The 15,000-nt window shown below is 32.2% G+C and overlaps 1 protein-coding gene across 5 annotated transcripts in view; it reads right to left on the bottom strand.

The window, feature by feature from the left end:
• The window catches only part of LOC106869317 (choline transporter-like protein 2), a 90,668-nt gene that overhangs the window by 25,279 nt on the left and 50,389 nt on the right, over positions 1-15,000 (bottom strand). For all 5 annotated transcript variants that reach the window (XR_016244215.1, XM_014915015.3, XM_089362302.1 and 2 more), the window contains 5 exons: positions 8,074-8,147; positions 6,691-6,769; positions 1,977-2,064; positions 1,641-1,775; positions 1-56 (listed from right to left, as the gene is read on the bottom strand). The exon at positions 1-56 is cut by the window's left edge and continues 8 nt beyond it. Coding sequence is in view for 4 of the 5 variants with exons in the window: in XM_014915015.3 (XP_014770501.1) it covers positions 1-56; positions 1,641-1,775; positions 1,977-2,064; positions 6,691-6,769; positions 8,074-8,147 (432 nt within the window). In the remaining variant the exon portion in view is untranslated. The remainder of the gene's footprint in view (positions 57-1,640; positions 1,776-1,976; positions 2,065-6,690; positions 6,770-8,073; positions 8,148-15,000) is intronic.

The raw sequence follows: 15,000 nt of genomic DNA, 5'->3' as shown, positions 1-15,000 counted from the left end.
GACTTCACATAATAAGCAGTACAAAGTCCACGTTTGACAAGGTCCTTAATGTCTCCCTGCAATAAATAATCAATAAACGAATCAGATAATTAAATTAAAAAGTAAAAACATTTCAACAGATATAACAATTTTTGGCGTTAATACATATGCATTTATCTCAAGTATTTTTAATCACCACACAACTATTTCAAAATAATTGATTTGAATTGAAAACAATTGATTTGAATCAATGAAACTAGCTAATTTTCCCTTCATATCATACCTAGCATCTTTAAGAAAAAAAGAAATGATTCCTCATATAGTTTGCTATTAGATACAGTAGGTTCAGGAAGAGAGAGAGAGAGAAAGGCAGGCTGATCATATGACTGATCAGGTCTAACTTGAAGTTAAACAACAACAATTTCTTATAGATTTGCAATGACCAAGCAATTGGTAATTGTAATAATCTAAGTACTAAAGAATCCTAAACCCTGTGGCATCCATAACATTGTAGATTTATGCTGTGCTGCTTGTTTCTCCTTTAGAGATCAATAATTCATTTATAGTGATATCATGGCAAAGGATAATATTGTCAACCACTGTAGTCAGTAATTGTCTTAAAGTTTAGACTTGCTAAGCAGCAACTGAAAGAAGAAACACATATTTAGATCTAAACATAACATAAAAACAGTAATAGGACAACCATGAACCCCAGAAACAGAAGGTACATTCCAACAAATATTTAGTGTTGTCCTATATTTAGGCTTCAAATCTTGAGCCAATTTAATCTTTTATGCTTCTGGAGTCAACATAATTAAGTTGATGGGGTGGACAATAAAATCAACTATACTTTCATCCATACAAAAATCTTGGCTATAGGACTGGACAAAATACGTCAATATTATTTAAGGAATAATGTTTCATGGGATTACAATGACAATATTTTGAACTTTTAAATGTTGTCAGAGAAGACAGGGAGTATGAGGTACAACTTTAAATACTATGGAAAAAAAAATCATCAAAATCACATTTTATATGACTGTGCCAAAATATATAATACTTGTTACTGAATTCAGAATAAATGAAATAAAATTTTTTTAAAATTTTATACTAGATTTTATAACAGCTGAAGTGCAGAAAGGACAGATCTCAGTATGTAACAAGCATAATAATATTAACATACACCTGGAAACCATTATAGCGAAAGCACTTATAAAGAAATGCTAACAGCCAATTCCTTTTCTTCTTTTTAGATATTGTAAATGTTTTTAATACCAGAAAAATAAGATAACTGAATGTAATGTAAAATGAAAAGTAATTACAATCAACTACTTGATGAAATTAACCCTTTAGCATTTGAACGAGCCATATCAAACCCAAATATTCCACTTGTTTTATGTTCAAACTGACCAGATCTGACCTCTTATACCTACCCTAGAATGTCAGTCTAAAAATAAACAATAACATCACTGAAATCTCACAGCTATAAAACAAATACATGGTTAATTCAAAACAATGTAAATAAATAAGCACTGCATTTGGTGAAGTAATCTGAATGCTAAAGGGTTACAATAAATTTCATTTATAAATACACCTTCAATCTTTTTCTGGTCAATAAGTGAAAAAAGATCAGAATTTAATTCTCAATGAAATCTACTTACAGTCATGCGATTAACACCATATTTACAAATAAGGCGTTCACGTTCCTTCTGAAGGATTTTATTTCGGTTTGCATTTTCTTCTTGTACAGACTCCAAGTAGACATAATTTTCAGTGGGACATTCTTTAACACACACCTAGTAAAATATAAATGAATAAATATAAATAAAATATAAATGAATAAATACTACTTGAAACTTTGTAGATTAGACATAATTTACAATAACAAACTTCCCAATTATAAATTATTTTATCATATTCAGTAATTAAATTACATTTTAAACTTAAAATAATATAAAGTCTCTACAAAATATGTATAAAATCATAATTTTATTAACCTGAGGTGTGGGGCATCCAAGGCTCTCAACATCTCTACCCATTTTTGAACAAGTGAGTAAGTCAAAGAAAACAAGCTTTGGTCTGTCACTGAAGAAGGATAAAACAAAAAAAATCATTCATAGGAATGACAATCTGAAATTTGAAATCACATTTAAGTCTCAATAAATTACTTATTCTAACCATTTGAAGACAAATACTACTAATGCTTTTACACTAAAAGAAGACAGAACCATCATTAGACACAAAAGTATAACAAAGTTATTTAAAATTTTGTTAAAAAATCTGAATTTTAATGCCAAAGGAAAGTGTTTATAGTCTTAAAGTGATTCAACCATTCTTCTCCCTAACATGAAAACTAGCAGGCTGACAGATCTACTCAGTTGTCTAACAAGTGCTAAATTTACGTACAAAAATATAATAATTACTAATAATGAGCAGATTATTGACAAACAAGTCTACATTGCTTTTCTTGAACTTTGGATATTTTTAAATAGAAAAGAGAAAGACCATGTAACCATGCCCACATATAATGACATCATGTTCACTTAGTCCTTTCTTAAGCACAACAATCCATATGACCTGGTACTTAACTCTGGTTTTCATATTTATAATCAGAAGAGAGGTAAATATTCCTTTTGATAGGATGCTGGCCTATTGCAAGTAGATTTCCTGCAGGAAGGATTGAACTCGGCAATGCAAACTAACAAATCATTTACAAATTCAACAGTGCCATCACTGTTTGGTGTAGCAAATTGTTCCTTCTCTGAAGTATCTATTATGTGTGTCCTTACTACAGACATAATGCAGTACTGTGGATGGGTTATAAACTGCCTGGGACACTACCCACTTGGCCAATCATGCTCTATACTTTGACAAAGTGGTAATAAAGTCAGTTAAGTTAGACTGTGATGTGAAGGCACATATCATGGGCTTGTGCCATAGTAAAACTTGAACTCAGTAATTCAAACTATTGACATTCTTCTTTAATTATACAGAGAATCCTACTGCTTGCAATCAATGAAAGACTGTACTGATGATGGAAAATTATTTACAGCTGAGTGAACTGGGCCAACAAGTATTAAGACAGCACAACAACAATAGTACAATGTGAACCATCAACCCTTTGGGTGGTTGTCTAATCTTCTGTCAGTTTAACCATACTGAGACACTGAGAAGCAAACATATATCTACACAAACACACATTATGTAAAGCAGATATTACTCAGAAGACAGGAAATAAACTGAAAGGAAAAATTAAATGAGTGACAAGGTGCTTCAAATTCAAAATTGAAGAATTAACTTTAATGATTATTACTGATTATTAAACAAATTCAGTTGAAAATAATTAATAAAAATTTAGATGAATTCCTGTCCTGTCTAATTATCTATATTTATCAGAAATCAGGATTACATGGCAGAAATAAAACATCTGAACTTGTCTCAACTATCTTGTATGTTTCCAGAACAACTTTGTAAAGAAACAGAGTTTTAAAATTGAAACTAAATTTAATGAGAGAGGACAAGAAAAGCAGTGGAGTCAAAACCATGTAATTGACAAATTAATTACATCTTATTAGAAGCTCTGGTTATCAAAGGCTAATTCAAAACTCATTATATTAAAACATCTTAGTTTTAAAGTGTCCGTCAAAGTATCAATTAAGGTAATCAACAAATAATTAGAATAAACAAGATACTAGACTAAACTAAGCAAAACAAAAATTACTAAGATCTTGATTCAATTGTTGCTTGTGGATACAATATAGCTGAATGGTTAAGAAGTTCACTTTGCAATCCCAAGATCTTGGTTCAATCCCACTATGCAGCCTATTGAGTAAGTGTCTTTTATCTTTGCTTTAGATTAATCCAAGACTGCCAAGCTTTGTAGTATGATTATTCATTCAGAATTTAAGTTCTCTTTTAAGTCTTCTTCATTTTTCATTGTTGCAGGATTGATAAAATTGTACCAGTCATGTTCTGGGGGTCAATATTACTGAATATATACTCCCACCAAATGTGAGACCAAGTGCCCAGATTAGAAATCATTCTTTTTCTTCGACATACATATATTCGTTGCTATTGTTAAACCTGTATATAAGCCAATCCAGCAAACGAATGTGATCAAAGGCATTCCAACTGTGACCATCCCATCTTTTTTTATATATCTAGAACTAATTATTCAATATGTGATAATGGTGTGATTTGAGGGGATTTAGCTGCCACTTCAGGCAAAACAGGCAACCATACTGAGACTCTGACACTGACTAATATTAATATACTCCACTCCTGCTGGTAAGGATAGGGGGAGGGGAGTTGGGTGTCTGAAGCCCTGCATATTTCCATTTTGACCCTATATTAGTTATATGTGAGGGTCCTTGATATTCTCAGATCAAATCTCACTTCTTGGTATACATTTTCCTCAGTCTGCTCCTACCATAGGTACTTCCCGTCATCAACATAGAACAAAACTACTGTCACCACTATTATTACTATTATTGCAGCTGTTAATCCTCAAATATTGTTTGATAGATGTCAAATGTTTAGAGAAAGACTGATAGTGAAGGTTATTGACAAGTAATTATATTAAAAAACAGAAAGCAATAACAAAAAAAATATCTTAAAATGAAATAGAAGAGAGAGAGAGAGAGAGAGAAAAAAAAATGAAATGAAATTATTAATAGTTGTTGGTCACAAAACAGTGGCAGATTATTATAGAATTTCTGGCAGTTGATGTTGACACAAAAGTAATGTGACAAGATAATTATATAAGCTTCCTGAACACTTCCAAGATGACATTTGTTCATTCACAAATATCCTGACAGAAATCTAAAACCCCATGCACACTTCCCCTGTCACGTGGCACAAAGTCGCTTACATACAAAGAATCTGTTAAGAAACAAATGCAAAGGAACAATTATTTCATGCAGCAGCAAAGAGTAATATAAAACATGTATCAACACTTGGAGAGTTCATGGAAGGGTTCAGTGCGCGAAGAATGAAAGAATGTAACATTTCGGACACTTATCTTTCTTGTGTGTGTGTGTGTGTGTGTGTATACAAGAAAGAGACAATATTAAAATGCTGTCTATGTCACAAAATTGCAAATCAAAACTATTCCTTTCAAATAAAATTAGAAATAAAATTAAGTTATACTATAGAGAGGTTAAATGGAAATAGTACAGAATTTTCCAAGGAAGAAAACTCCCACAAAATTGATTCATTACACATACTGAAGACCTTTCAGTAAGATTCAAGTAGAAGTGTTTCTCAAATTCAATAAAAAACAATTAGAATTTATGGTACCAGGTGTATTGGGTCATGCCATAAATAATGCGGTTTTTTTCAATTGCATGAACTAAAAGTTGGAGGGCGACAGGATAAACTACCTGCATCAACTCGATATAAAAGTAGGTAGTAATTTTACCTTGTCCTTATACTTAGTGCAAGTTTTGAAGAGTGCAGTTTAATTTTAACAGTTATTTTTTCAAAGTTATAATGGAAGTGACAAAGGAGAATATTCGGCATATTTTGTTTTATGAGTTCAATAAAGGCAACAATGCAATGGAAAGTGCAAGGAATATTAATGCAGTATATGGGGATTGAACAATAAGCATAAGCCAGTGTCAACAGTGGTTCCAGAAATTCCAAGTTGGAAACTACAACCTAGTAGAGGAGTCTCATCCTGGAAGATCTGTAGAACTCGAGGAGGACATCCTGCAAACCTTGATGGAACAAAATCCCATTGTAACTGTTCAGGAACTAGCAGAGAAGCTTGGATTTGGTCATTCAACTATTCATTGACACTTGCGTGCCATCGGAAAAGTCAACAAACTGGGTCAATGGCTTCCTCACAATCTTTCCGAGTCTAATCACGTGCAGAGAGTGAATGTGTGCTCTTCTTTACTGTCACGTCTCACGAATGAACTTTTTTTGGACTGAATAGTGACTGGTGACGAGAAATGTGTTCTCCATAAAAATGTGAAATGACGAAGATAGTGGGTAGGGAGAAACACCAGCACCCTAGGCGAAAGAAGGTCTTCACCCACATAGGGTGCTGTTATCTTTTTGTTGGGATATGAAAGGTTTAGTCCACTTTGAACTTTTAAACCCAAACCAAACAATAACAAAGGAGATCTACTGCAAGCAGTGCTAGAAGAAAAATGACCATCTTTGGTTTCAAGAAGAAAGGTGTTCTTCCATCAGGATAACGCTTGGCCACATACAGCGAGGATGACATTCCAAATGCTGGAGCAGTTTGAATGGGAAACGATGCCCTACCCACCATATTTGCCAGATATTGCCCCATCTGATTATCATTTAATCCGCATTCTTGAAAATCATTTGGACAGAAAAAATATTAATTTTGTAGACGAGGTCAGAACAGTACTGGAAGAGTATTTTTTGTCATGGACAAGTGAATTTTGGAAGAGGGGCCTTGTAAACCTACAAGATAGAGGGAAAAGCATTGTAGAAAATGAAGGAGAGTATATTTTAGATTAAAAAAGAACTTTGTTTATCTTAATTTTGTAAAATAAAAGAAGTATAAAAAAAACTGCATAATTTATGGGATGACCTAGTATGTGTTTGTGTGCATTTATGTACTTATGACAATTATATATACATATTTACACTTTTAATATCTTTAGAGACAACAGTCAACCAAATATATCTTTTCAGAACCTAGGTGATTATCAAATAAGTATAACATTTACTTACACAAATTCTCCATAACCGCAAATATTTCCTCTGCTGTCAGTCGGATACAATAGTCGGCGAGGATCTCCATGAATAAAGCCTAAAATACAATTTAGGGAAGCATATTACTTATTAAATATAAGTACCTGATTAATAAGTCTATGGCTATAAGTTATAAATTTCAGTATTCCAAAGTAATTTAACACACACACATATATATATATAGCTTACTGTGTTAACAGTATCTTGTTTTAATGTTTACAGAAAGTGTCTAATGGTTTCCTTTAGCTAACACTAAATGAATAAGCAAATGTAAACAATTTGCCTGTATCTATCTATCTATCTATCTATCTATCTATCTATCTATCTATCTATCTATCTATATATATATATATATATATATATATATATATATATATATTTACACACACACACATACACTTTTTTTTATAGATAAAGTAAAACAAGAAAAAAGAGAAATCAGGCAGACTAGTTCCAATCCTGTGTTAAGATTTCATTAGCATCTTTAACTATCCATGGAGACACTACTTATAAGAAGCTATTACCATGGGCTTAAGTAAATTGGAAAGACTGATTTGCATTTATAATGCATTCTTGGAAGCTTAGATCAATTAATAAATTATTGGTGTGTTAACAGCATTTTGATTCAACACTACACTGTACTCCAGAATATATCTATAGATTTTTTTTTAGCCAACACTGTAAAACAGATGTAAACAGCATGTAAAGAGGAAAACATATACAATATCTTCATGGACAGAAAAAAATTTCAATCACAGACTTAAAATTAGTGCAGCTGATTCCCCTCTTTTCTGTCCACATTAGCCGATCAATAAATATATTCTGTAGTATAGTATAGCATATTTTATATAATCCGAGTTAGAAAAGAATGTATTTAGATATAGAACTCTAGATGGCTGAATCAATGAATCAACTGGCATTAGACAAAATACATTTTGGTTTTTAGTTATGATCTTTAACAATCTGGGTTCAAACCCTGCCCAGGTCAACATTGTTATTTTTCTCAGGTAGAAAAAATAAGTACCAGACAAAATACTTGTGGTGATATAATCAACCACACTCTTTAAGACAGTGTCCCAGTATGGTCATATTCCAATGACTGAAACCAGCAAAAGCATAAGAATGTAAAAAATCAAGTTAGAAAAATAAACATACCTATACATACACAGACACACAAAATAATGTTTTTAATAGAAGTAAAAAAAAAAAAAAAAAGTCTGGTTTTTATATTTGTTTTAAATGTAGCAGTCAGCATTGGAAATAATAATCTTTGCATGATACATGGTGGGGATCAAGGCTTTCATTTGACAGAACTGTTAATCACAGAAGTAAAAATAATAAATTTGGGTTTAAAATACTTACCAAAAACTGACACTCCAATCATGGAAGCAATGCATATGACAAACAGTATACAGCAGAAGACATCTGTACAGTTTCTGAAAAGACAAATTGATGGTTAACATTAGTCACAAATATTTTAGAAAGACAGTGAGATTAGTTAGCACACTTTCACTCCCTAGCACACTAAAACCCCTACAAGATGCAAGTGCCTCTATGTGGGAGTTGACCTGTTAGAAATAATAAGGATACACTGAGTAATGCAGTCCTCTAAAAGACAGTATGGTCATGGCTGGAATGCCTCTGATCAAAGGTTTGCTCAATCAGAGCTGAATTGGAGCTAAAGAAGAAGAACAATACTCATTTAGTTGATGAAAGAGGAGCCTCTATATAGTTGCTCAACCTGTTAGCAGCAAAATCTCCCTCAGATAATGGACAAAGTAGTTCTTGAGATACCGAAAAAAAAAAAAAAAAAAACCAAAAAAAAAAAAACAGGATGGTAACAGTAGTAGTAGTGATGTGATTGTTTTAAATTTAGGTGCAAGGTCAGTAATTTGGAGGTAGGGGTTGATTACATCAACTCCAATACTTGACTATACTTCATTTTACTGATGCTACGAAGATGAGATTTGAACTCAGAATGTAAAGAGTTATGATTAAATACAGCAACACATTTTCTCTGATTCTCTAATGATTCTGTTAATGATGACGACGATGATGATATCTAATATAAGCACAAGACCAGAAATTTTGAGGAAGGAGAAACAGTTGATTAAATCTACCCCAGTATTTGACTGGTACTGTACTTTGTATTACCAATCCCAGAAGGATAAAAGACAAAGTTGACCTTAGTAGGATTTGAACTCGGAAGGTAAAGGCATTTTAACCAAGGTTCTAATGATTTTGCCAATCCACCACTCAAACATATTTGGCTTCTAATTTACACACAAAGCCAGAAATTTTGAAGGGAGGGTTTAGTCAATACCATTGACCACAAAGACTGGTACTTTATTTTATTGACCCTGAAAGGATGAAAGGCAAAGTCAAGTTCAGTAGAATTTGAACTTAGAAGTCAGAAGAAATGCTGCTAAGCATGGTGACAATTCTGTTAGTTTGCAGTCATAATAATAATAATAATAATAATTTCAAATTTTGGCACAAGGCCAACAGTTTTGGGGGAGAGGGCTAATTGATTGCATCAACCCCAGTGTATAACTGGTACTTATTTCATCAACCCCGAAAGAATGAAAGACAAAGTCGATCTTGGCAGAATTTGAACTCAGAATATAAAGACAGACGAAATGCCACTTAGCATTTTGCCTGGTGTGCTAACAATTTTACCAGTTCACCACAGCAGCAACAACTACTGGTAAATTGCACTAGACACCCCTCCTCCAGAAAAGAAAAAAGACACTACAACACTAACAAAAAAGAAAAATGTATAAAAAAAACAAATATTTGGCAGAAATAAATAAATAAGTACTCCACCCACATTCCTTTGCATGACATACACATACACTGCAAAAAGGACAGATAAAACAAAGCTAATGAAATAAAACAAAGAGTAATTGAGAATGTAAATACAACATCAGAACTGAAACCTCTAAATGGAGGATTTTCAAAATGGCACCAAGGATCACTGTTGAAAAGGGAAACTGAAGGCCTGGTTATTGTGGCTGAGGACCAATGTCTCCCAACGAGATTATTACCAGAGATATTTTGAAGCATACCATCAAACTGGAAAGCTACATGTGTGGAAAGTTTGAAGGGACCATTGAGATGCTAACTGGATGCTACACACTGGCTGTGTTAGAATATATCAGAAAATGTGACAGGGATGGTAAAAAATAAAAATAGTGTAATTCCCTGGGCTATGCAATATATACAAACAAGGATATAAGAACAAACCAACCAAATATCACTATAAAATAGATCCAGGTTTTGTATACCAATTATTGTCTCTTGCTCAAATGACAAGACATATTTAGTAAGATGAAAATCTCACCAAATGTAAAGACTTGGGACTGAAATAGCAAGAATGTGGAATAGGGTTACGAGAATAGTTCCAGAGATTATAGGAATACTAAAAGTTGTGAAGCAGAGGATGGAAAAAAATATTACATGGGAGACCTTCCAGAAGTGAAGTTAAGAAAAGAGAGCTCTTTGAAGTGCCCTATCTAGATAGTTGAAAAAGAGAAGCTTACAACCAAATCTACTTTGAAGCTGCAGAATTGTTCCAGTAGAGTATATTGTACTCTTAACACAAAAATAAGAGTGATGATAATAATAGTAAATGATAAATGATTCCTTTTATTTGCCTCAAGGGTAATAATAAATGAAAGAAATGGTGCTACAAGCACCGAATAGAAATATCAACTTTAAATAATTCATCATAGTACAGATTTTAAATTTGGTGTGTAGAATAGAGTGACCTTTCAGCTATGTCAGATCATTTAACATGCTGATATTATAGACATTACAAGGACAAATTAAAAAAACAGAGGTTTATGCAGATCTGTTATGGAAAAAAAGGCGTCGAAAATAAAAGTATAAAAAAATATAAAATGTAATCAAAATACACAAAACTCTCTAGTATGCACAGTATCCCTTGGTCTTGAACATATTGGCCAAGGTCTCTCAAATTTTTAGCATCAATTAGATGCAAAAATCTTAGGTTACGCAATTTTTCTCCCAATGACAAAAGTATACAAACACCATTTAATATGTATAATTATTAATTACCATATTATTTTAAGCAACTAACCTTTTTCGTGCACATTAATTTATTGTGCACATAAAAACAATTGTGTGTGCATTCACATGGACACACAAACATCACATATACATGCACACACACTCACATACGCACGCACACAGCTTAGCAAGAACAGTGTTATTGGTACCAAGTAGAAGTATCAACTTTAAATAATTCCACATGATGCAGATTTTAAATTTTGTTTATGGAAGAAAGTGACCTTTCAGATGTGTCAGATCATTTAACACACTGATATTATAGATGCATCATCTGTCTGCTTGAAATGCCATTGTACATTTTGTGCATCCTCTCACTGCATAAACCAAACACTACTATTTACTTCATGGCTGGTTTCTTCCTATTCATTAAACAATACCACTTTCTAGTCAATTTATGATGATCCCCACCAATAACACCAAATGCATTCTTTTTATCATGGTCAAGTTTAAAATTAATTTTAAAGCAGTACTTAAAATATCTACCAGACAGTTCAATTACTTTTGTAACACTGACATATACAGTAAGAGAACACTCTCAAAAGAAAAACCAATCTTAATTCCTGCTATTTAAGCTTGAATTTCTTAGAAAATAGATTGGGTGGGGGTCAAAAATAGCCATTTAATAAATTAACTGCTAACACTTGTAGAGATTCTCACTATTGATAACAAAGTAAATTATTTATGAAATGATATATTTTAAGTTACAGTTTTAGAATACATACTAACAGAAACCTGTGTTATTGGAAACTTACTTAGCATTACCTTATATTAAAATATCAGAGTATCAAACTAATAAAAAATATAAAAGAAAAAAAAACCCCAACCCAATGCTAAAAATAAAAAGAGGAGAGTAGAAAATACTGAACTTTTGCTCTAACATACTTAATGCAACTGAAATACAAGTTAATTAGCTAAAAGAGATGATTCAATGGCTAGCAAGTCTCCATCTTCCTACAACAGACATATATAGAAATATAAGTTTATGCACATATGATGTATAACAAAGTGAACTTCAAACAGGGAGATCAGATTACTAGATCACAAGCTAATGTCAGAGTATAGAAAAAAAGGAATAATTAGAAAATTATCCTCAGTAACAGATTGTTACTAAAGAGGAACAAAATGTCTGCCATAACTAAACATAAAGAGATTTTTATCACAAACACACATACATGCGTGCACACACACACATGCGTGCACACACACATGCGTGCACACACACACACAGAGGAAAATTGTATTAAATCATTTGGATGTAATGACTTTACAGAAAGTAGTAGTGAACTTAGTAAAGGCTTCTATGAGGTAGAAGTGCAAGATTATTCAGTTTTTGGCAAAAAGCCTAGGATATAGCTTCTTGTTCTCTTACACAGGGCGGCAACTGAAAATAGGTGGAAAATAGTCAAACTGTGATGAGAAAATTTATCTCAATCTGTGATTTCAGAGCCAAGTAATACAAAGAGAGAAAGCAAGAGAGAGAGAGAAAGAGAGAAAGATAAAAAGAGAGAGAGAGAGACTGTCAGACTAAAAATTTTAGCAGTAATAATAAAACTGAAAACTGTAGAACCAAATACACAGATGAAATAAATTTACCACACTGTCAATTATTTCATAAGAAAATAAACAAAACAAAAATGAGGAACAGTTTATAATCATCACCACAACCATTAGCATCCTTGCATTTGGGTTGTAAGCTATACTGACAAGAAAAGGGTGTTCACTTTTGGACAAGTGACAATACATAACTCTACTCTAAGGTCACACTAAAGATCAGGATTGTTAAAAATTCTATGAAAAGTACACTAAGAACCATAATTTTAAAATAGTAATAATGATAATTAATTTAAAGCCACAAATTTGTTGAAGAACAGAATTCAATTGATTATAAAATCAATTGAATTAAACTGAATACAATATTGGAATGAGATATTAAGCTTTGTAGAAATTTTAACTCCAAAGGAAGATGGATGGAAGTAAAACCTACAAAGCCTGGCATTTTAGATAACAAATATGTAATAATATTAATGAAGAAATAAAGTCTTACTTTACATTGTTTGGAGTGGTTAAGATTATTGAGAGCTACAAATAATAGAAAAGGTTGAGCACTCTTTGTAATCTGAGACTAAATGTTACCAATGTTCACTTATCTTGATTCAAGTATCTAGTGCCACCATGTTGAAGTAAAATAAAAAAAAAAATCAACATAAATACTTAGATAAGCTATTTTTGATAATGTAATTTAGATTTTCATAACAAGCTTATCTACTTTGTTTTTATCTTACTATATTTTAATTGGTATACTATTCTATGTACCACTATTCTATGGTGTCATAAGCAGCAAAGAACAACTGAAGCATTGCTAACTGAAATGTAGTGCAGCCAAGAGCACACCAGATTAGGTTAATAGTTTGGAAAACTGAAACTATTCTTTAATATGTGAGTGACATAATCTGCAAGATTATTCGGACAAGAGAGAAGATATTGCATTTGAACTCGACACTGGAACCCTCATCAACTCATCACCACAGCTTACAGTAGTACTTTCTCACTGTCTATGCATGGCACCTATTTGCAGCTGCTTTGTCTGGGTCATTTGAGAGTTAATTGCTTTGACTATTTGTCAAAATAGTTGTAGTGACTTGATACAAGCCATCAACCTTTTCACCAACAGCAATCTTTATTCTATCAACAGATTATCTTACAAATGAAAAAAAGCCACATATGTTTCTTAGTGACAAGGACACCAACTTCACATATGAAACTGCTTAAAATTCAAACTAGTTGAAGAAATTATTTCAATATATTTCAAATATATAAATCAATAGCTATTATATCAGATATACTGCAGAACCAATAATTACATCCATAATTCTAGTCTGCCAACTTCAACTTACCAGAAACATTAAAGAAGAATATTATTTAACAAAGATATTTTTTATACCAGTATCTTTCATATATTTCTTCAATGAGTAGCATGAATTGCTTAAAGCAGTGTTTTATGTAGAAAATTACAGATAGGTGAATTATTAGAATGACTGTCTCCTAGCCATATTATAATTCTAAAATCATATGATGCCTTTTGTAAACAACATTATTGGTCATAGGTTTCAAGGGAACCAATCATTGCTTTAGTGTATTACTAGCAGCAAAAGTGAAAAAAACGGTCTGTGCAACCTGAGGCAGAATACATATCAAAAAGTACTTTTGTTTGAAGACACAAGATTATCAGGTTTCTCTTAGATGTTCACATCTTTCATCAATACATACCAGTGAAAGAAGCACATGCATTTAACAACAGTAGGGATGTTGTAGAGCTGATTTTTTGCCTCTTGTAATAGTAGGCATGATTCATTTTACAGGTTACTGAATAGTTAGATACTGCCAGTAATATAAGTAGCTGCTACTGAATAGAAGTAACTAAGAGACAAACAGTCTACAATCCAGTTTTGTTTTCCACTTGTAGCCATTTGTTATTTGCAGGTACCCAGCCTACTTTAACCCTTTAGCATTCAAATTATCTGTCAAATGTAATGATTATTTATTCACATAATTATGGAGTTAATCATGCTTTGAGATTTCAATGATATGATTGCTTAGTTTTAGAATGACATTGGATTTGGTCAGTTTTTAACTCTTTTCAGACACATGGTGTTTTGGTATGTGTAGCCAAAAAGACCATTTTTTTTTTTTTTCTTTTGAGATACATCTACTGAAAGATGATCTCTGATTAGCTATTACACTTCAAGACCAACCGTTCACAACATTTGTTCCATTGGGCTGATGGATTGGCCTCAAAATCCTTTCATCTTGTATCACTTGAGCCGATCAACTGGCCTGGGTGTCCCAAAGTTAACATAAAACAAGTAGAATTTGTCCTTTTCCATTTTTTTTAAAGATGGCAGTACGAATTGTGGGGGATTTGCCTACTATTTCTAGCAGACTGAATAAACATATAAAGGCTCCTGTATTGATTCTGATATAGTTAAGGCACCTTGTGAAAAGATAAGAAAATTCTTAAAGAACATTTTTTAATACAAAAAATCTTTCTTTTCACAATTTTCATTTTTAATATGTAAATAGTTGTATATATCAGGAATAACAACAATAAGGTGAAATTATTTATTTAGAATGATTATGCCCCACCATTCAAAATTGTGAGAATAATCAAGTCATCAACCATCCTCACTTATATTTGCT

This window comes from Octopus bimaculoides, chromosome 1 (assembly GCF_046866305.1).
Source record: "Octopus bimaculoides isolate indiv1 chromosome 1, ASM4686630v1, whole genome shotgun sequence".
NCBI classification, from domain to species: domain Eukaryota; kingdom Metazoa; phylum Mollusca; class Cephalopoda; order Octopoda; family Octopodidae; genus Octopus; species Octopus bimaculoides.
The sequence above is the reverse complement of the archived record's forward strand: the minus strand, read 5'-3'. Positions and strand labels throughout refer to the sequence as shown.